General features: G+C 40.2%; 1 protein-coding gene across 5 annotated transcripts in view; it reads left to right on the top strand.

Annotated features, from left to right (window-relative positions):
- Nucleotides 1-22,983, top strand: part of LOC127387591 (cohesin subunit SA-2-like) — a 66,390-nt gene that overhangs the window by 2,291 nt on the left and 41,116 nt on the right. For 2 of the 5 annotated variants that reach the window (XM_051626353.1, XM_051626171.1), the window contains exons 2-10: nucleotides 2,204-2,288; nucleotides 2,928-3,074; nucleotides 5,016-5,112; nucleotides 6,117-6,193; nucleotides 10,686-10,757; nucleotides 13,090-13,294; nucleotides 17,314-17,465; nucleotides 18,668-18,741; nucleotides 19,181-19,304. In XM_051626353.1, coding sequence (XP_051482313.1) covers nucleotides 2,204-2,288; nucleotides 2,928-3,074; nucleotides 5,016-5,112; nucleotides 6,117-6,193; nucleotides 10,686-10,757; nucleotides 13,090-13,294; nucleotides 17,314-17,465; nucleotides 18,668-18,741; nucleotides 19,181-19,304 — 1,033 coding nt within the window. Of the gene's footprint in view, nucleotides 1-1,458; nucleotides 1,667-2,203; nucleotides 2,289-2,927; nucleotides 3,075-5,015; nucleotides 5,113-6,116; nucleotides 6,194-10,685; nucleotides 10,758-13,089; nucleotides 13,295-17,313; nucleotides 17,466-18,667; nucleotides 18,742-19,180; nucleotides 19,305-22,983 lie in introns of those variants that run through there. The other 3 variants (XM_051626264.1, XM_051626521.1, XM_051626436.1) reach the window with 3 other exon arrangements.

The following is a 22,983-nucleotide window of genomic DNA, read 5'->3' as shown; positions in this document are numbered from 1 at the left end:
TGAGCCCCTTTTGCTACAAGTACATTTTGCCTGGCGTAGGCTGAGAAAGTAAGTAACACAGGGCCAGTAGTTACCATGTATAGTGCCAACCTTCAGGGTGTTCTTGGTAAAGAGACGCATAAGTTAAAGCTTCAATTAACTCAATTTTAGACAGAGAGATTAAAAGTGGTATATGATTAGGTAAGTCTTTGACAGAACTGTCATGCAGCAATTCTTGTTTTTTTTGTTATTTAAGTGTTTAAAATTGAGTCCAAGTTGAATTAAGTTGTAATTGAATGCAATGCATGTATTTTCATTATGGGATGGAGTAAGTTGCTAAATGGTATATGTAAACAATTCAGCAAAATCATTTGAGAGTGTGTTGAGTGTTACATTGAGGCGCAATGCAGAAACAGGTAACACATCTTCCCACGGGTCTTGGGTGGCATCTAAGTTGTGTTTCAAGTGAAGCAGTGCAAGTAAGAACATGTTAGTCCAGCCCTGTGATGTTTCAGTCAGCTATGAAAACAAGAGTGAAAGGATTTAATCACATAGGAGAAGCAGCTTCTTGACAAACACAGTTGGATTCTTTTTATCTATTTGTGGTCTGTAGAAGAATCTGGGAAGAGCTAACTCAGAAAAGCAATATGTATTGTTATCTCTTGCTGCTTGTTCTTTTCTACTAGGAAGTTAGTGGTGCTATTGGAGATACTAAATCTGTGTAGCTTGCAATTACAAATCAAAGAAAACGTTTGAAAACTTTTGCAAACTGTTGCTTCTAGTGTGCAACTCAGTTGTGAGCTGTAGTTCATCCCTCTCTTCTCTATAACTTGCAGAAGTCGAGAGGGCTGACGTAGGGGTTGCTGCATCCTGAATTATTTTCTTGTCTTCCATTTGTCCAAAACTGTGGCACATTTTGAACTCTTTTTCATGACAAGACATTAATTGAATTTAACTCTCATGGGACTTTACAGATAAGTTAAGCTTTTGCAGAATTGTATTTGGAAATTGGATATATTTTTGTCAAATTTTATATTTATGTAGAATTTTTATCAGTCTTGGTGAGTCTAATTCTAAATCAGTTATGGTGAAGTGTCCCAATAGTTTCAAAAAGTAAACAGAGATGTGATTAAAAAAAAATGTGCCTGCTCTCACTAATGAAATGACATTAGGACCTTGGTCCTGCATTTGAGTCTGTTCATCCTTAGGATTTGTTCAGCAGACTGTTTCAGGCAGACAGTTATTGGAAGAAGAGCAACAACAGTGCTTATTTGGCTTTGGTAAACCTAGCTGGAGTCAAGCTGGCTCTGCATCCATAGCACAATTAATTCACTGTATCTGACGGTGTAATAGACTGTTTTATTTCTTTGTAAAGTGGTCACTTGTGTTAGAACACTCTCTTGTTGTGACAGTAGCATGAAAATAAAAGTAACTGTACACTCTCTTTTTTTTTTTTTTTTTTTTAATGCCTTCTTATAGTACAAGTCAACTGGCTTCACGTCCTGGCCACCATAGTTTAAAAGGAGGCCATAGCAGCCAGCTGCCAGCACTGGACCTGCTGCACAAGTGGGATCCAGCTCGTCTGCTCAAACGTGATCTTTGGCAAAGCATATTGTTAGCATTGGGAATGATGAGAAGTGGCATAATTTCATTGCAGATAAATGTATGGCTTCAGATTTCCCAGAAGGTGCATCTCTGTTTATAAAATTATTCTTCCATCATATTAGCAATGACCTGCAAATGAATTTCTCATGTGCCTTTTTTTTTTTCCAGCATGTTTTATAGACAAAACAGTTCCTTCCTCTCATTTTAACTTTTAGACCCATTGAATGTTAATACCTTGTTTTGTTTAGAGCACCCATAAAGTGAATTCATACTTGTGTTACAAGGTGCAAAGCTCTTAAGTCAACAGAGGCTGCCTTAAGTCAACATCAGCTTTCTACTTTATTTACTTACTTTCTACTTCCTTGATATCTTACATAGTTTTGCTAGTTTCTAAGTATCTGAGTATCTTACAGGAAAAGAAATAGTTTGGAAAAGGCCACAAATTTCTGTTGTGCCCTTAAAGTTAGCTCTTTACTTTTTAGTAACAAAACAACCTAACTTCCAAATGATTAATTAAAAATATTTAAATACATATATAGGTTTTTCTTTTATTCTGTTTGTATTAAAGTGGAGCTTTATCTCCTTACGGCTAAGACCTAAAATGTTTTTTACACTTCAGAGAGAATGCTGTGCATGATGAGACTGTGCCTGAGTCTGCTGTGCAGAATGCCAGCTGTGTGAGTAATGGCAACCTGAAAACACCAGTAAGTTATTTTCATTTTTTTTATTATGAAATTTATTTTGTCTCATTCGATTGTTACAAAATCGAGTATTTTGTTAAACAGTTGCAATGCAGTGCATCTAAAATCTAGTTACTGCTTACAGCTTGACTCCCGAATTCTGTTGGCATCAGGGCCTCAGTGATGGCTTTTGAACAGTCAGTTAATTTCAGTGTATGTTCTTCCTTAGCTGTGGATTGTGCGCAGTTGATGTTAATTTACAGATTATGTGTTTACCCTGTGAGTGAAAAGGTACAGAAGAGCTTCTATGCTTGCTGTCTGTTTTTCACAAGTTATAGTTGCCGCTGAAAAATGCCTTCCAGGTAGTACACAACTGTTCAGAAGCTCCTCTCCTGTTTTACCTTCTTATGCTTATGACTCATAGTTCTGAAATTTTTTTAAATGGTAAATCGTTTCTTTCATCTCCTAGTATGGTCATGTTTGATAAAGCTTATGGTCATGTTTGGTAAGGATTATCAGTGTCCTTGAAGCTTAAAAGTTAGCACTTTGGGGAGTCATTGCAATGAGAGCAAGATAAAAATATTAGGGGCTAATTGATGTATCTGTGAATGGCTGTTGTGTGTTGCATTTTCTCACATACTTTCATTGCTTGACTCATTTCAGAGACAGAAACGGAAGGTCCGCGAACAGTGTGAAAATATAAGGAGAAGTTCTTCCAGCAATAGAAGAGTGAGCCAGCTGCAGAATGGAGAAGTGGTTGAGGCAGTTACCTTGTTTGAAGTGGTTAGCATGGGGAAGCAGGCCATGCAGGTATTTCTAGCTCTGGATTCTGAGAGAAGTTGGTAGAGGGAAGATGGATAAACAGTTGTCATTTCAGTTATTTATGCCCTGGCACATTTAAATTTTGTTCTGCTTTGGCAAGGATAGAAAAAGGGAAGAAACATGTTTGACTGGAAAACTGTTGTGAGCGTGGCTCTTGAAAGGAATACATCTTCAAGACATTAGTGAAAAAGTAGGTATCAGGTATTTAAAAAGAGGAAGGAAGAATGTACATAAACCAATCTTCCTAAAGCAATGCCCGAAATCAGAATTATTTTTAAAAATACAGTAGAAAGCTTTCGTTGTTCAGGATTCTGAAAATTGGGCTTTTTTTTTTTCCTGGGATTTTTCTTTTACCCCCATTCCAATGCAGTTTGACAGTAGTTTGCGTAATGCTCAGGTTTCCTGTGCATCTGTATAGCTAGCAACTTTCTTCAGTATGAGGAAGCCCACCTCCCCATATGTGTATATTATGCTTATATTTGTGTATGAAGGATGAAAATCTGAAGCCTCAAATATTTTTATGCAAGGTTATACATATGCCTCCAGCATGTGGTATCTGTAAGCAAAGTGGATGTATAGACACCTGAAAAGTACATTTGTGTTTCGGATGCAAGACCTTAATTTCTCTAAAGTGTTTGTGTGGATGGATGTTTGCCAGCTACAGCTGTGTCAAATTCAATAGAGCTCCCTGAGGAGCTCAGCTTCTGCTGTGCAAAGCATGGTGTGAAGGGCTTGGAAAGACAGCAGCTTGTGTCCAGGCTGCTGCTGCTAGAGTTCATTAGACCTGGGTTGCTTGTCCCCGCAGGCTTGTGTTATACTGTAAGCTACACTGCCCTAGAAATGAAATTTGGAGTTGTTTTTTAGCTTAGGTGAAGTATGTGAGCTGTTTCAGCCTTCTGTACAAAGCAGGTGCTAGAGAAGAAGAGAGCTTTCAGCAACCATTACTAATATTAGTTATTAGATAGTGCAGAGGTTAATTTTTTTTGAAAAGTTGTTGTGGTTTAACCCCAGCTGGCAGCTAAGCACCACCCAGTTGCTCGCTCTCTCTCCCTTGTTAGGATGGTGAAAAGAATCAGAAGGGTAAAAGTGGGAAAGCTCATGGGTGGAGATAAAGACAGTTTAATAGGTAAAGCAAGCATCATGCATAGAAACAAAGCAAAATAAGGACTTAATTCACTGCTTTCTTTCCACAGGCAGGTGTTCAGCCATCCCCAAAAAAGCCAGGCTCCATCATGCATAATGGTTACACCATCACTCTGGACATCCCCCTTTCCTTTTTCTTCCCCCAGCTGTTATTGCTGAGCATGCTGTCATATGGCATGGGATATCCCTTTAATCAGCTGGGGTCAGCAGTCCTGGCTATGTCCCCTCCCATCTCCTTGTGCACCCCCAGCCTCCTTGTTGGTGGGGTGGGGTGAGAAGCAGAAAAGGCCTCAAGGCTGTGCACGCACTGCTTAGCAACAGCTAAAACATCCCTGTTATCAACACTGTTTTGACTACAAATCCGAAACACAGCTCCATACCAGCTACTATGGAGAAAAATAACTATCCCAGACAAAACCCATACAAAAACGAAACAGTTACCTTTGTACTGACAAGAAATCAGGATGAGGATGTTTGGATTTCTTCTATATTAAAACTATTAAAACTGTGGTTATTTTCCTTGCTCCAGGGAGCAAAGTGTCTGCAAATAGCAACACAGCCTAGAGCAGAATTTGTGAATGAGCAGTTCAGGATTTAATTTTGTCCCAGAAGGAGTCTTTTATATGTGCTCTTGGAAATGAAACAAAATGGTGTGGAGTTTATCCTCATTTTTGTAATTTAATGGAGATGGAACCATGTTAGTTTGTCTTTATTGTGGATGTCTTCAGCTGCATGCACCATGCTGTATTCAGCTCCTGACTAATGAGTTTCTTTAATCTCTTCTAGTCTGTAGTAGATGATTGGGTTGAAGCTTATAAACAGGACAGGGATGTGGCACTCCTAGATCTGATCAACTTCTTCATTCAGTGCTCAGGCTGTCAAGGTAATTTACCAACTCTTAGTAGCTCTTTCCATTGTCTGTGAGTGACAGAACACTGAAGTGTGCTTTATAAAATGCAATTTTTCTCTCCGGTAGGTCGTGTACTTGTAATCTGTACTCTTCATTAAGACAAACTCCAGATGGGGAGGACTAATAGTAAAGAATGTTGCCATGTAAATTATTTGGCTCTGTGTTTACAGCATACCAACTCTGAGAGCTGTATTTGAACATGGTTTGCAAAGTCAGATTGCTGAAGTGGCATGTCACTTTGCTTTGCAGAATCCTCACAGGAAAGATGGTTTTGATGGCCATTATAATTAAAATCCAGTGTTTCAGTTGTCATTTGTTTAGCAATTTCCTGGAATCTTCAGTCTTCCTAGTATCTTTGTTTGAAAATAAACAACTTGCAAATCAAGCTTTGGTGGCTAGGAAAGCAATCTCTTGCCTCATTGTGATAGCTTTTACCAGAGGCCCTATGAAGCTGTTTCATAACAAACATTGACACACAGTAACTTCTGGGGACAGTTTGCTAGCTAGATGCTTCAGGGTTGCAAGTAAGAGTTTTAAGACGGTTCTGTTAGTTTGAAAGTTCTAAGTGCACTTAAGAAGCTAGGATGTACCCTTTCGATTTCAAAGGTTTGTTTTCAAGTCTTTGCCTAATATGTCTTCTCTTATGGAAAATATTTTGGTTCTATTGACTAGCTGTGGACAAAATTTTAGTAAATCCTTGAAGTAAATGAGTGTACAGAGAAAACAGCTGTGTCATGCAGCATATGGCAGATTCATGTGAATTTTAGTTTTGGTTTTCTACTACAAGTTAATTTGTTTCTTCCTATATATATATATGTATCTGTATATGTTGCCCGTATCAGTATAAACAGAGATAAAACGGGCAGAGTCTCCCTTTCTTGGTGTTTCTAAATTGCAAATTAAGTCCTTACTGTATTTTGGATCTGATTAGTGTAATATGCTTGTAAGTAAATCTTTTTAAAACACTACTTTTCTAGGCATGGTGACAGCAGAGATGTTTCAAAGTCTGCGCAAAAAGGATGTCATGCGAAAAATGACAGAGACCTTTGATGAGGTAGGCCCAGCTTTGACTTCGCATGCCTTTTTATATAAACAACAGGTTCTCCTTTAATAGCCAACCTGGACAGAGTTAGTGCTGCTTATCAGGAGCTGTGAAACTCTCAGTTCTTTTGATCACGGCTTTATAGAGGTAAATATAACCCCACACTGCAGCAGATTTAAAAACATGCCTTGAGTACTTGGTTGATAGATTATTTTAAAAGTGCTGTTGTGGATTACTGATGAGCTAATTGAAAGATATTTTTAGCTGATATTTTTAGTTGAGTCGTTTCCTCTGTTCTCCTGACAATATGAATTTTTATAATTATATTATTGCATGTGAAAGAAGAAAAACGCATTTCTGATTTTTCAGTGTCAAAACAATAGTTAATATCTAATTTCTTGAGGACTGTTAAGAAGAATGCATAGCTTTACAATACTGTTTCTCTGTTTGGCTGTTCCTTGGCTAATTATGCCAACATCAAATTTTCTGCAGTGCTCTCACAGTTGCCTCTCTGCTTTTTTTTCTGTATTTGCCACCTCTGAATTGATTTGTCAAGCAGCAGTCATCAGCCTTGCTTTAATTGAGCTTCTCTCAAAGACCAGCTGTTGTAGAAATTCCCACAGAGGATGAATTTGCCAACATAGTCGTCTTCATTTTAGAAGTGTAGTAGCACTTCAGCTAATTTTTGACAGAAATTATCCAATATGTGTCTGGCCATATGAATTAGTAATCTAGCACTTCTTTCCCAACTAAATCAGCCCTGAATAGCACTGACAATAGGTTAGGCACTCAGGAAGGTACAAAGATCTGACTATTGTTATCATCAGCCTGGGTGTGTTACAGCTCTTTAACCTTTGCACCTATCCTGGTGGGCAAAAAGGAAGGTTCCACAGTTGCATTAGGAACCATATTCTGCATGCTGTACAAACAAAGTGACTTTGGTTTTGGGGCAGTATGTTATTATGCTACTCTAGTAAAGCAGATTACTGATGGAAAGAAGTTATAATCTCTGTGTTACTGTCTCTTTTTTTCTTTAATTCTAAATCCAGGGAATTCTGAAATTCTTTGTTTATTTTTAGATAAACTGACTCTAAAAAAACTTCCTAAAATTACTTATACAGAATTCAGTATTTTTAAAGACAGACTCTTTCATCTTGTTTAATTTACTCCTGGTGTATTATGACTAGTATTAAGGCAGCATATAGAAACAAATTTGACTGACCCAACCATTTTTGTTAAACATGGTTATTAGGTGATTGAAAAAATGCTTGAGGATTGAACCAATTTCTTATAAAGCACAAGTATGATAAAAGCAAGAGCAAAGTAGCTTGCTATTTTCAAGTTAGTTGTTTCCTCTTTGTATTTGTTTCTTTTAGTGTGTAGTTTCTCACATCTTTACCACAAGTAATATGGAAACATAACTAAGTGATTAGGTTAGTTGAGAAGTAGCGCCATATAGGACTACTGTGATTTCAAAAATATTTTTTGGAAACAAATTGTAATAGTAGTATTATATACTATAAAAGTAGTAATGAAAGTGAAGAACAATACCAGATATCTGCTTGAATATCTCATCTTGCATTTTGATTAATAATGTTTGCTTATAGAATTCGTATGATTGGAAAGTTGGATTGTAGTTCTTAATTATTGATAATTTTGGTTATATAACCATTGCTTTACTGTTTGATTAATTAATTGCAACACTACATCCGTGTACTAACACGTCCTCCCAAAATTCTCCCTAGTGTTAGTGGGAGATATTAGTGGAGTTTAGTCTGGCAAGAAATGTGAAGAGCAACAAGAAAAGATTCTACAAATATATCAATAACAAAAGATCAAGGAATACTGGGGCACACTGCTAACTGGGGCAGGGACCCTGGTGACAAAGGACACGGAATAGCTCAAGGTACTCAATGTCTTGCTTGTCTGTGTTGGGAAGACTGGCTTTCAGAAAGAGCAGATCCCTGGGATCAGAGGGAAAGACTTCACCCTCTGTGGAGGAGAATCAGTTCAGGGAACATTTAAACAGACTGAACATACGTAAGTATGTACCCAGGAGTACTGAGGGAGCTGGCTGATGTTGTTGTGAGGCTGCTTTTGATTATCTTTGAGAAGTTGTAGTAACTGGGAGGGGTTCCTGAAGAGTCAAACAAAGAAAATGTCCCTCCTGTTTTCAGGATGGGCAAGAAGGATGATCTGAGGAGGTCAGGGTGGTCAGCCTCACCTTGATCCCTGGGAAGATGATGAAGTAACTAATTTGGGAAATAATGTCCAGACACATGAAGGACAAGATGATCAGGAATAGTCAGCATAGATTCACAAAGGAGAAATGCTGCTTAACCAACCTGATGACCTTTTACAGTGAAATGACTAGCTTGGTGAATAAGGAGAGAGCAGGGATGCTGTTTATTTCAATAAGATGTAACACTGTCTGCTATAACATTCTCATAGACAAGCTGATGAAGTATGAGTAAGGTAAGTGGATAGTGAGGTGGACTAAAAACTGGCTGAACAACTAGGCCCATGGGGTAGTGATCAGTGGCACAAAGTCCAGTTAAAGGCTAGGTACTTGTGGTGTGTTCCAGGGTTTGATACTGTTCTGATACTGTTTAACATCTTAAGTAACAACCTGGCTAGTAGGGCAGTGTGTACTCTTAACGTAGATGATAGAAAACTGGGAAGAGTAGCTGCTAGACTAGGTTGTTGTTCTGCTGGTCAGAAGGACCTCAGAAGGCTTGAGAGTTGGGTAGAGGGGAACCCTGTGAAGTTCTTTAACAGGAAACCCCATGAAACTGCGGAGGAATAACCCCATGGACCACTACACACTGGGGGCTGACTGTAGTTACAATTAAACCTTTATTTTTCTAACAGGATATTATGATTGATATAGCACAGAGTTTATTATTAGAGTGCTACAGGGTTTCTACAGGTAGAATCAATATAGTACAGCCTGTAAGTAGCATAATACAGAATTTAAAATACACCTTAATTTATGGTTTATAATCACGTGGAACCTCTGTAGATCAAGTCAAACCTTAAACGTGGTTTGCTGTATCAATATAACAATCATAATCTTGATTCAAAAGTTGTATAAAAGAATACGTGTCATTCACTCAATCCTTGGAGGAAGCAGAGGATGATGGTGGCATCCCTGGCCACTGGTGGGTCCTAAGTCTCATTACCAGCCACAGCTCCTGTCCCAGTTCCCCTCTTAGGCCACATAACTGATTTCAGAGACAGTGCTCTGTGTGCTGTTACACTTGCTTCTTCAGTGACAGGGTCATTGCCACCACCTGGTTGTCTGGGTGCCTGGGACCTCCAAGGCTGTTAAGGGAGGGAGTAATGCATCTGCTGCCCAGGAATCTTGAGGCTGATTGGGAGAGTACAAAGAAATCTGTTTGGCTCATCTGCTTGGTTCAAAGGACCTTCAGGGCCTGATAACTGGGTAGAGGAACAGATAGGTGTGCTGCTCTGTCACAGAGAATGGATGCTTGCCACATAAAATGGTGTTAGTTATGCTAACCATGTTACCAGGGGTTGGGAGCAAAGGGTACTGGTCACATGCTGCACCGGGCAGCCTGTTCTGGCTGATCCTTCTTGAGCAGGTGGGGTTGGATTAGCTAACCCCTGCCAACTTCAGACTTTCTGTGATGCTATGAAAGCTCATACTGATGTTTGAAACAGAAAATGTTGTAAGATAGTAATTCAGGGCCATTTATTTCCTCTTGTGGGCCATGGTATTCTGCAGTGGAGAGCTAAGCTTGTCTTTAGCACCAGTTTTTTGTTTTCCTCCTTTCTTAAACTATTCTGTTTCTTTCTTCTGCTTTTCCTCCTGTACTTGGCATTTTTTTCTTGCAGAAGTTCTTTGTTCTTTTGTAGGTTTCCTTCCCTCTCCCATTTTGTTGCTCAAAGGTTTAGCAATGGAAGAGTTAAATTTGATGCATAACTGTACAACCAGATGTGCTTGTTGTGCTTCACTGAGCCTTGCAAAGAACAGTAGATTTCATGCCTTTTGTCTTGGAATAATTGCAGGGTTGAGGAGACAACTCTGAATGAAGTCACACTAGTGCTTAAAACATTTCTCTGTAATTTGAAAAGCTCAGAATTATTTTCTAGAGTTTAGGTGTTTTACAGTATCTGACAGTAACAGTACCTAATTACTAACTGTTTGAAAGGGGTATATGCTTAGATTTGCTGGGAAGGCATATCTTAGAATGAATTATGAGGATTATACCTCAGAAATTTTAAGTTGTCTCTTACTTGTAGCAAGGAAATTCATATTTTATGTAAAATTGTGTTTTTCTTCTATTATTGCTTATAAATAAAATTAATGAGATGAAAAGGGATTAGATTTTGTTTAACGTGTTGGATTGTGTAAGATGTGTAATACAAATTGTCAAGTTTCAGTGGGCTTTTCAACATGATGCATGGTTTGTGTTATTTTTGCCTTTATGAATTAATTGTGCCATTTGATCAAAAAGTTCTTAAAATTTTCTCATTACAGGAAACTGGGTTGCAGTACAAGAAGTTCATGGTCTATCCTTGGATTCTTACGGTTACTTGGCCAGTGGACATGGTAAGGCTCTTCTGTAGTTTTCTGCAACTGGAGTGTAGCATTTTCTGTGGCAGCATTTCCCATTTCCAGTGGAGGCAAGTACATCAGAACTAGTCATCTTCTTAAGCTGTGCGTTAGTGAATGCACTTCGGAGATCTGCTTCATCTGGTCTGTTTTAGACCTCTGGTTTGGAACACACATTCGTGGTTTTGTAGTGCCTGTTTCTTGCTGTTGATTTTAAAGGGAGGTGAAGGTGACTTGCTGAGTTGGATGTCATGAATTGCTCCTGTAGTATTTTTGACAGACTGCTATATGTCAAGTTGCAGTGGGATTCAAGAGCATTCTCTATCCCTTCCAGTAAACTCTACACACACATACACATGTGCCCCCATGCATGTGCACATGTATGCACACAGAGGTTTAGGCAGATAGGTTTGTTCAAGAGCTTGTTTCATCAAAACTTTCTCTTGCAAACATAAATGTTTGATTGAAGAGTATTCTGAGAACAGAAACAGCTTTTCTGTAATGCCTCTTCCCATGCAACACTTGCTGCTTTGTGGGCAACTCATCTTATTTCCTTTTGGCACTTCACATTGACTTTCCTCTCTTTCCATCGACTTTGTATGAAAGGGAGAAACATTTCCAAGATGAGTCAAAGCAGGAGCCTCAGTTGAGTGATTTGAATGGTTAAGCGTGTCATCTAACTTGGTTTCTGGAATTGGAGTTGCTTCTCCTCTAGGTATGGAGGGAATCTAAGGAATCCCAAGTTAGGTGCTTACATTTAAGTATTGTGCCCATTGTACTGTCTGTATATTTACAGTATGCATATTACACTTAAGCAGTATCCCACTATAATATACCTGGACAGTAGAAATGCTTTTAAAAAGCAAGATATGTTGCTGGGTTTGTGTTGCTTTTCAGATTGAGGAGTAAGTTACTGTGCTCAAGTAGGTATTTTTTGAAGTTGTAGGGTTTTTTTCTGCTGCCTGTCTCATGATGAAGGAGCATTTAAAACAGGGCCTGCTGGGGACCTTTCCTTTCTGTCTTGGCACTTGCTACTACTGTTAGGCTCTGAACTGACTCTTGCAACCTGGTCAGGAATGGATCCCAAATTCCATATTTCCAGTGTGCTCTGGGTTACGGACATCCCTGAGCTTGGCCTCTGTTTGTGTTTATTTTTCAAGAAAGCAGTGGATCCTGTGCTTTGGAAACAAAATTACTAGAGAAGAGCGTGAAGTGTGATTTGTAAGTAAAGGAGGCCATTCTGGGTGTGAAGATAAGGGTTGGAATAGCTCTGAGAGGTGTTTGACCAGCTGAGTAGTGGCCTGCCTTCAGGAAGATGTCTTCCATAGTGACTGAAATTTGGAATTCCCTGTCTCCATTCACCAGAGATGCAGATTAATATTCAGACCTGTTCCTGGGATACGTGAGGTGCAAATGACATAAACGTTCATACTGCCTGAGGTTGTGATCTAAGGGGTCTTCCTGGTGTGCTCCTCACGTGAGGTGCACCGTTTTGTGTGAGAAGTCATATGAACTACCACCTGTCTGCTTTCTTCCTGGCAGTATCAGCTGTACCATGAATGTGCTTGTGGCATTATTGTAACTTGCTTTTTGCATAATGGCAAAGGTACTGCCTACTTATGTTTCTGTGGAGGTTTGTGGTGAATTAGGTGCTGGTGGTATAGGGGTATTTGTTGTGATTTGTCAGTATTTGTCATGAAGCTTTAGCCTGATAAACTCCATAAGCTGGCAGTGCTGCTGGGAAAAACAGTTCCATCCTGCCCCAGACCACAGTTTATTTTCACTTTCCCAGCATTGGATTTTTGTAATTACACATTTGTGTAATTACATGCTGAACTGTCTTTGGGGGCTGATACTACTGAAAAACAATTTGGTAAACTAGCTCATTTTTTTCAGTCATTTCAGTTTCCTCCTGGCTTTGACCATGCCCTTGTAGGAATAGGAGGAATGGGGAAATGGGTACTACCTGTGAGCAAGTGGAAAAGGCCAGGAGTGCTCATGGTTTATGCCAGTGGAAATTATTTATGGGGCTGTGGTTTCACATGCCTTCTCCCACCTGTCTATTCACAGCTACCTCACATACATTGCCTTCAGATCTGAGCTATCATAACAGCATAGCTCCAATAAGGCTAGTTTGTGTCTGTGCTTGCTTGTAACCTAGTTGCATATCCCTATTTCAGAGTAGTAATCATGAAAAAATTGGGGGGGGCGGTGCTGAGGTGAAGCTGACTGTCAGCAGAACTCTCTCTAATGTTCAGTGACAGATGTAAATGGTGTGCACAAAAAACCTAATTAATGTGCTTTAACTTGACTCTTCTTTTTTGTGCAGGACAATGAAGACTACCCACTGATCAGAACAGGACCCTACTGGAAGAAGTTCAAGACCAATTTCTGTGAATTTATTGCAGTGCTTGTCCAACAGTGCCAGTGCAGCATCTTATATGATAGCTACTTGATGGACACTATCATCTCCCTGCTTACAGGCTTGGCAGACTCCATGGTCAGAGCATTTAGACACACAAGCACTTTGGCAGGTAAAATTACTTAGAGTTGCTGTAGATTTTGAGTTTTGTTTGACTTGTGTACAGACAAAACTGTTCAGTTCTCTTGTACTGACAGTGCCCTCTTGCTATGGTAGTGTGATATAAATGATTTGTTCCCATGTGTGTCTGAATGGAATTTGTATGCTTCAGATATGATAGATCTAGACCAATTTTACATAGAATCATTAAGGTTGGAAGGGACCTCAAAGATCATCAAGCTCCAACCCCCCTGCCATGAGCAGGGAACCCTACCACTAGATCAGGTTGCACAAAACCTTGTCCAACCTGGCCTTAAAACCTCCAGGAGTGGGGCATAAACAACCACATCGAGCAACCCATTCCAGTTCCTCACCACCCTTAGAGTGAAGAATTTCTTCCTAATATCTAACCTAAATCTTCTGTCTCAGTTTAAAACCATTACCCCTTGTTCTATCACTATCTTCTCTGATGAAAAGCGCCTCCCCAGCTTTCCTGTAGGCCCCTTTCAAGTACTGGAAAGCCGCTATAAGGTCTCCCCAGAGCCTTCTCTTCTCTAGGCTGAACAGTCTCAACTCTCTCAGCCTGTCTTCACAGCAGAGCTGCTCCAGGCCTTTCATCATCTTGGTGGCCCTTCTGTGGACCCTCTCCAACAGGTCTGTATCTTTCTTGTGATGAGGGCACCAGAGCTGCACACAGTACTCCAGGTGGGGTCTGACCAGGGCAGAGTAGAGGGGCAGAATCACCGCCCTGGTCCTGCTGGCCACACTTCTTTTGATGCAGCCCACAACATGTTTGGCCCTCTGGGCTCCAGCACACTCTGGTGGCTCATGTTGAGCTTCTCATCTCCTGCCACCCCCAAGTCCTTCTCCTCAGGACTGCTCTCTAGCCATTCTCCCCCCAGCCTGTATTTGTGCCTGGGGTTGTGCTGACCCAGGTGCAGGACCCTGCACTTGGCCTTGTTGAACTTCATGGGGTTGGCACTGGCCCACCTCTCCAGCCTGTCAAGGTCCCTCTGGATGGCATCCCTTCCCTGTAGGGTGTTGACCCCACCACACAGCTTGGTATTGTCAGCAAACTTGCTGAGGATACACTCAATCCCACTGTCCATGTCTCCAACAAAGATGTTAAACAGAACTGGTCCCAATACTGACCCCTGAGGGACACCACTCATCACCTGCCTCCATTTGGACATTGAGCCACTGACCACAACTCTCTGGGTGTGGCCATCCAGCCAATCTCTTATCCACCGAGTGGTCCATCTGTCAAATCCATGCCTTGTCAGTTTGAAGACCAGGATGTCATGTGGGACAGTGTCAAACACCTTGCACAAACCCAGGTAGATGATAACCATCAGTTACTCTGCCACCGTCCACCATCTCTGTAGCCGTGTCATAGAAGGCCACCAAACTGGTCAGGCATGACTTGGCCTTAGTGAAACCATGTTGGCTGTCACCAGTCACCTCTTTATTTTCCATGTGCCTTAGCAGACTTTCCAGGAGGATCTGCTCCATGATCTTGCTGGGCACAGAGGTGAGACTGACTGGCCTGTAGTTCCCTGGGTCTTCCTTTTCCCCCTTTTTAAAACTAGGGGCTATGTTCCCTTTTTTCCAGTCATCAAGAACCTGACCAGACTGCCATGACCTCTCAAATATGATGGACAGAGGCTTAGTAGTCCCATCCACCAGCTCCCTTGGGACCTGTGGCTGAATTCCATCAGGTCCCATAGATTTATGCACCTTCAGGTTCTTTAGATGGTCACAAACCTGCTCTACTACAGTGGGTGGTAATTTACTCTTCGAGTCCCTGCTTCCACCTGTTGTGGCCTTTGTGTTGAGGTTAGAGCACTTGCCAAAGCAAAGAAGTCATTGAGGACCTCAGCCTTCTCAATATCCTGTGTTACTATCTCACCCATTTCCTTCATGAGAGCGCCTACATTCTCCTGGGTTGTCCTTTTCTCCCCAACATACCTAAAGAAGCTTTTCTTACTGTTTTTAACATCCCTGTCAAAATTTAATTCCATCTGGGATTTGGCTCTCCTTACCTGATCCCTAGCTTCTCAGGCAACCTCTCTGTAATCCTCCCAGGATACCTGCCCTAGCTTCCACCCCCTATATGCTTCCTTCTTCAGTTTGAGCTTCTCTAGGAGCTGCTTACTCATCCATGCCGGCCTCTTGGAGTTTCTACCTGACTTCCTCTTAGTTGGGATGCAACGCTCTTGGGCCTGGAGAAGATATCCTTAAATATCAGACAGCTTTCATGGGACCCACTACCCTCCAGGGTGTGTTATCCCAAGACACTCTCTTGAGCAGATCCCCGAAGAGGCTGAAATCTGCCCTTCTGAAGTAGCAAGCTTACTGTGAGCCCTCCTTGCTGTCCAAAGGATCTTGAACTCCACCATTTCATGGTCACTACAACCTAGGCTGCTCTTGAGCTTAGCATCATCCCTCACCAGCCCTTCCTCAGTGAGGACAAGATCCAGCAGAGCACCTCTCCTTTTTGGTTCCTCGATTACCTGGAAAAGGAAGTTATCATCCTTGCACTCTAGGAACCTCCTGGATTGTTTGCATTTAGCAGAGTTGTTCTTCCAACAGATATCAGGGTGGTTGAAGTCTCCCATGAGGACCATGGCTTGCGAATGTGAAGCTGCTCCTATCTGTCTATATAGTGCCTTGTCTATATTATCCTCCTGCTCAGATGACCTGTAGCAACGCCCCCCCCATGATGTCATCTTGGCCTGTCTTCCCCTTAATTTTAACCCATAAGCTCTCTGTTGGCTCCTCATCTGTCCCCAGGGAGAGCTCCACGCACTCCAGCTGGTCTTTGACATAGAGGGCAAAACCCCCACCTCTCCACTCTCTGTCCTTCCTAAAGAGTTTGTAACCCTCCATTCTGAAGCTCCACTCATAGGAGCCATCCCACCAGGTCTCAGTGATGCCAGTGGGATCACAGCCCTGCAGGCTCACCCTCGTCTCTAATTCCTCCTGTTTATTCCCCATGCTGCGTGCATTTGTATAAATGCATTTAAGCTGGGCCTCCAGTGAGGTTGCCTGACTAGCTGACCTGACCACTTCTGTGGTTACTAACCTGTTAGTGAGCCCTGTGTTTGCACACAGGGCTTCCAGCTCTTTGTTTCTCGTGCTGTATGCATTGGTGTAAATGCACGTTAGCTGGGTTATTGATTTAATCCCTGACATTTTTCTTTCTAAAGAAATTCTCTTTAATGCCTGATGTGTCTAACTGTAGAATTGTGCTGTGTTTTGACTTTTTTTTTTCCCCCCAGTAACTGCTTTTTCAGAGTTGATTTTCTACTTTGTTATTTTCCTTCCTCTACTAACCAATGTGATGAGGTTGCATTAAAGGCTTAGCTTAAAAAAGCTTCCTTTGGAGAGCTGCTATTCTTGTGGTACCTGTGCTAAAAAAACATTGCTTGTTACACATTTTTATTTCATGCAGCATGATAGTACTAAAGCTACTCCTTTTTTCCCCCCTTAAAGCCAGCAAGAACCTTCTTTGCCATGCAAAGAACACTTACAGTATTTTCTAAAGTATGCTGTTTGCTTGGAAGGCTCAAAAACCCTACTTGAAATCTATGCAAACCATCTGTTGATCCTTAGAGGAAGACGAATTTTTGTCAATTCAAGTAAAGTATTAAGATTCTCATTCTCTTATGGGCCATCTTCACTGTTGTTTTGTTACTGAAAATAGTCTATTCCACAGCTATAGATACTTTGGCAAAAAAATAACAATTGCATGAACTGAGAGTTGCCCAGTAAATTACTACTTTGACTAGAAATCTAATAAAAAGTTGTAAATCACCAGTAATATCACTCAGTGTTCCTTTTTTATCATGGTCTGCCTTTAAATTAAACAGTGTATTTTAAAACAAATTACTATAGTCTTGTTGTGTTTGTATTCTGGATAATAAACCAGATTTGGCTGGTGATACCCTTTTTTTTGTTAAAGTGGTGAATGTATTTATGCTACGTATCTCTGAGCTAAGCTACATGTGTTGGATTTATTTCTTTTTTTAGCAATGAAACTTCTGACAGCAGTTGTAAGCGTACATCTGAACCTTGATGTCAACAAGCACAATGCTCAAAGGTTATATGAGGTGGAGAAGAAGAGGATAAGTGGCAAGAGGACCAATTACAGACTTGACCAGCTAGAGAAAAAAAGAAAAGAGGTTAGGCAGGTGTCTTGTGTGGGAGATGTGTGAAGATGTGAAAAGAGAGATTTCTGACAGCTTGCTTTTGGTTACTTCAATTTTTTGAGGTTACTGGCTAGATTAAGTGGTACAAAAATGACTGCTGAGTGTACTGTTAACTTGGGATGTCTGTTACACTAATTGCTTCTATAAATTGGCATCATAGGGGTTTACACGTGTGTAATTGCATCAGTAGCTCTGGTGTTGTGGGAATGCAGTTTTCATATGTTCATACAAATTGTAAGCCAAAATTTTAGTTCTTGAACTGAATTTCAGTGAATAGAAAAGGACACAGAATAGCTGTCGTTGCTCTATAAGTAATATATTGAAAAATGATTGTAACTTCAGGTATGATCTGTATCTTTCTTGCTGTTCAGATTCTGTAATTTCTTCCCTGCTTGGCCAGACAGCTCCTTACCAGCTCCCAGAGACAGGCCTGTAGCTATAAGAAATAAATCTGGCTTGAGGGTGAAGTTGACTTCATGTTTGAACATCAAGCATAGTTCATTCTCTCCTGACCTTAGAATCAGTTAGCTCTGTTTTGGGCTTTGACTACCCATGGACTTCTCTGTTACAGAAACAACCCCTTTTTCTGTTTTGAAAAAGAAGTGTTTAGGATTTTTAGTATCATCATAAGTCTGATCTCATGAGAAAAACAGTGAAAATATGTGTACTGGGGGAAAAAGACAAATTTGACACCCTTCCTGATGTGTTCATGAGAGAATGTTTTTATTAAGTAACTTAGGTTTCTGGAAGTTCAAAACTAGATTATCAGGATTCAGTTAAAATACTGAATGCTCATTGTGGAATAGGTGCATTTTGAAAATTTCCTTTTCTGCCTTCTGATTAAGGGCATAAAAAGAGAATTTGTACTTGTATGTGAAGATTGCTTAATAGTTATGTTATATATATGTATATACTTTCTGCATATGGATAAATTAAGACTCATTATGTCACATGAGTACCTTCTTATCCAGGCTAGCAGTTGGTATCTTTCATGAGGATGGAGGTACAGAAAGTCCTACTGCTCATGTAGATACAAACCACTCGCTTCACGTTGGCGCTGCATGTAAATGCTAGCAGTTTGCACCACAGCAGCATTGTCAGTGCAATGGTGTGAATTTTTCAGGTGTTGTGAGTTGTGGGACCAATACTAACACTCCCTTCTTTTTGTATTTCAGTATGAGCAGAAGCTTCTAGAGATAAAGAACATGATGAATGCTATTTTCAAAGGGACGTTTCTGAACCGTTACCGGTAAGAATAAAAACAAAGCTGTGACGTGTATCTATATTTGCAAGAAATTTGCTTAGATTGTCCAAGTACTAGGATTAAGTTAGACATCCTAGAGGTGCTGATGGTATCAAGGAAAGTGTGGCAGTTCAATTGTTTTAAAGAATTTGGGCTTACAAAAGGACCTCTCTTTCCTAAGTTCTTCCTGCTGGCTGTAGAGCAGTGTGTCTGTGGTTGAGAAGATATCCAGAATTAGAAAATAATTACTGTGTGAAATGTTTGTAGCTAAAAGTGGCCTAATTGTTGATTGAAGACTGTCCTAAAGTTCTAATATGAAGACTTAAAAAATATTTTGGATTTTACATGCTTCTGCAATTCCAGAAAATAAAATATTTCAAATAACATCGTTAATGTACATGAGGCATTTTTAATGTATCAATTTTACAATTTTATAATTTCACAGTGATGTGATTCCTGAGATTCGAGCAACTTGCATTGAAGAAATTGGCAGCTGGATCAAAACATACCCAGATACTTTTTTAAATGATAGCTACTTAAAGTATATTGGGTGGATGCTTTATGACAAGGTAAAGTTTTGCTTTTTCTTACTGGAAGCAATAGATGCTGTTTTTTTAATGTGTTTTTTTTTCTAGAGAATCCTAATATTTAAACTCCTGAGAACAGATGTTTAAGGCTTTGGTGGTGCAAAAAAGAATTTACTTTCTTCCCTGTTTCGGGTTTTATTTTCAAAGCTGTTGTAGCACAACATAACATTTTTTTCCAGTTCTGTAGCAGTGTGTTTTTGGGTGTGTGCAGTTCTTTATATGTTACTGAATTGGGAACTATTACTAAATTAACTGTAAAATGGCTTAATATCCTTCGAGCACATGCAGTGTTAAATGTTGACTAAAACTCTACTTTTAGTCTTGATGGCTATATTTAAAATCTAATTTTATTTGATAAAAATGAACAAATAAATATTACCTGTAGTAAAATAGCCTTTAATATTGTATTTCTCATTTGTAGTTAGATGGATATAGAAAATCTTTACAGAAAGTACATTTTTTCCCAAATGGTTTTCTCCTTTTCCTTACAGTATTTTTTTTTTTTCTTTTAGAGTAGAGGCACATTTAAGAACAACAGCCCCACCCCCCAAAAAAACCCAAGCAAGCCACACAACAAAACAAAAACATGCAAAAGAAAACAGAAACTCAAAAATGTGCCTTTTTCTCATGCATCTCAAGTTAATGAGAGATCTTAGGGTGATAGAAATATTTATCGTCAATGGCTAATTACCGAAACTTTTATGCTGTACTTCTTCAGGCCACCTTTTACAATGTGTATTTTCTGTATAAATTCGGAAACGTCCCTAGTTTTGTGTCGGCTTTTCGTACTGTTTGTGTTCCATGATGACAATCGTAGTTTGCCACAAAGCCAGGAGGGGGAGCACAAAGCCGCTTATTTCCCCGCGTTCTCCCATTGCTGTAAAGGCAGTATTTAGATTTTTAGAACCAATCTTATAAAGACTTGTCATCTTTCCCTGCATAAATTTTATCTGATGAGAATATCTTTTTAGTATAAGTTCAGTTGGGAGAATTCTCAAAAGAGGTAATTTTTGAAGATGTGTCTTCATTCCCAGTTCTGTACAATGAAAATTAACAGCTGGTGTCTCTGATTAATGCACGTTGCTCATCCAGTGTCATTTACTGGGAGCTAGAGATAGTTGTTTCTCTAAAGCTTATTATCTGAAAGCAATGCAGGTGCAAGCAGAGTGAGATAAAATGAGAACTCTTCCACATCCCACGTTTGGCTGAGGCCTGGTAGTGTGTCACTGCTGGTGGTCGCAGTCCCGGCTGTGCTTTCTGATTTGCAGCCACTGTTAAATTGCCTGATTCCAAAATGAGAGCAGGGCATTTTTTGGCAGCAACAGGGGCAGCAGTGCTTTTATATACATCTGAATGTTATTTCCCACTCCTCCTCCTTAATAAGTGTTTCTATCCCAGGGTGGGTGGCTAGACACTGATATCTCCCAGAGCTAATTTTCTTTTAGAATATAACAGAGAAGTTTGCCAAATGATTTAGGCCCTAGAGTGTAACAACCACAAAAGTATTCTAGTGGCTGGGGGAAAGCCTGGCCAGGATCATCTATAGTGCTGTAGACAGAAATTAAGTTCAATCATTTGAAAGGTTTTAAAGAGGAGAGGGAAGGGGCAGGTAAGCTTAAAATTAACGTTTTGTATTCAAAGTATTTTATTTGAATATAATAATTCTTTCTTCTTTATTGTATGACATTTTGCCATTATACCCTGATATGAAACTATATTTTTATGTGAGAAGTTATTTCCTAGGTGCAAGAAGATGGTCCAAATTCAGTGGTAGTGTGCTCAAAGTTGCATATGAGGATCTCTCTCTGGCCCACTAGAAGCTGTGGAGTGTTGCTATAAGGATACAACTGAAAGTAATTTTTGCTCTTTTGTTAGAAATAATTTAACTTTTAATTTTTGTAGACCAAGCAACAGTTGATACTAAGTCTGATAACTGTGTGCAGTTGAACAATATTATATGTAAGCCCAGTCACCTCTTAGTACAGTTATGAAACCCAAGCACCTCACTTGTTTTTAAAGGCACTGTTGTTCTTCCAAGTTGCTGAATGAGCATCCAGATTCAATCAAACCAGTGCTGTTCTGTGCAGCAGGTGCTGAAGGGAGGGGCTGTGTAAAAAGTTCATAGTTAAAGAACAGAAAAATCAAGACAGTGAAGACTAAGGATGGGGGAAAAGTGGAAGGCAACTAGCAGTCAGGAAGGCAAAGACAATGAAAATTCACACTTGGGACCTCCTACCATGTTTGACTAGCTTTGAAGCTTCAGGGCAAGTTGCTGAGGTTTTCTTAGTAGGCTATGAAAAACACACAATGAAATCCTGTGGAAACAGGAACTTGGTGTTGAAATGGGCTTCTGTATCTTGGCAAATTTCAGGAAAGTGAAGAAGTTTTTAATTTTGCCTCCCATTCAACATAGCTATAGAAGCTGATCCCATGGTTATGGCTACTTCTGAAATAATACTTTCTTCAAATGGTCATGGTAACAGTGTTTTTCTGCTGCACAGGTCATATCTGTGAATATGTACTGATTCTTTTTACTGGGGAGGAGGGCAGTTCTTAAAAACGCTTTTACCTTGACAGGACAAGTAAGCTGTGTTGTCTTTGTCATTCAAGAGTAATTCAGAAGGAGACCTAGTTTCCTCAATTTCTTATTTGGGGAGTGTTTGGGGAGAAAAAAAATGTCCCAGTGATCCCATTAAATGATCCAGGTCCCACCCTCTATTTGTAAAGCTTATTGAATGGCCCCATCTCTGTAATAGTGGTGGAGCTGAAATCTCATAACTGAATGCATCTAAGCAGTGCTGAAGTCCATGCAGAGCTCTTTGAGGTCACTAGAGCTGCCCACTATCTTACCAATGTTTTCAGCCAGTCTGTTTTCAGGACAGGGTCAAAATATACTATTATACAACTGAGGGACAGCATGTGTTTAGAGTATCCTGAACATATGCTTACATAATTCCCCTTCACTCTGTCACAGCTCTGAAGGATCAAACATGTCTTCTGTCAAGGCAGGTATTTTGTCAAGATTAGGATGGTAGTTGTGATGAGGTGAGTAGATGGCTGGGTGTTTGTACTTGCCTGTATTACTGTCGAAAGGAGCTGAAGGTTAAGTAGTGAGATGGTTTTAGAAGGGTGTGAAGTAATTGTGAATGGCCAAAAAGCTTTGAGGAACGATGAATTGAGGAAAGGAGAGGTGGTTGAGAAGGAGAAAATGCAGCTGAAAATATAGGAAAACAGCATTAGTCATAGAAGAAGCAGTTATCAGTTCATAGTTACTAATTTGCTCGTTACTTAAAAGCATATGCATAGCTCCATTTGGGGATGGATGAGTCGACTGAAACCTTACGGGTCAGGATTAAAAGGAAGACAGGAGCAGGAGAGATCGCAGTGGGGCTGCTACAGGCCACCAGATCAGGTTGGCTGAGCAGATGAGACCCTCTACAGGCAGATAGGATAAGCTTTGTGGTCACAAAGACTTGGTCCTAATGGGGGATTTCAACTACCCAGCATCTGCTGGAGGAACAACACAGCAAAGCAGTTGTGAGAGAAGCAAGGGATTGCGTGAGGAAGGCCAAAGCACAGACAGAGTTGGACCTGATCACGGATGTTAAGAACAACATGAAAAGCTTCTACAGGTATGTCAGCAAAAGAGGGAGACAAGGGA

Source organism: Apus apus, chromosome 1, assembly GCF_020740795.1.
Source record: "Apus apus isolate bApuApu2 chromosome 1, bApuApu2.pri.cur, whole genome shotgun sequence".
Lineage (NCBI taxonomy): Eukaryota > Metazoa > Chordata > Aves > Apodiformes > Apodidae > Apus > Apus apus.
The sequence above is the reverse complement of the archived record's forward strand: the minus strand, read 5'-3'. Positions and strand labels throughout refer to the sequence as shown.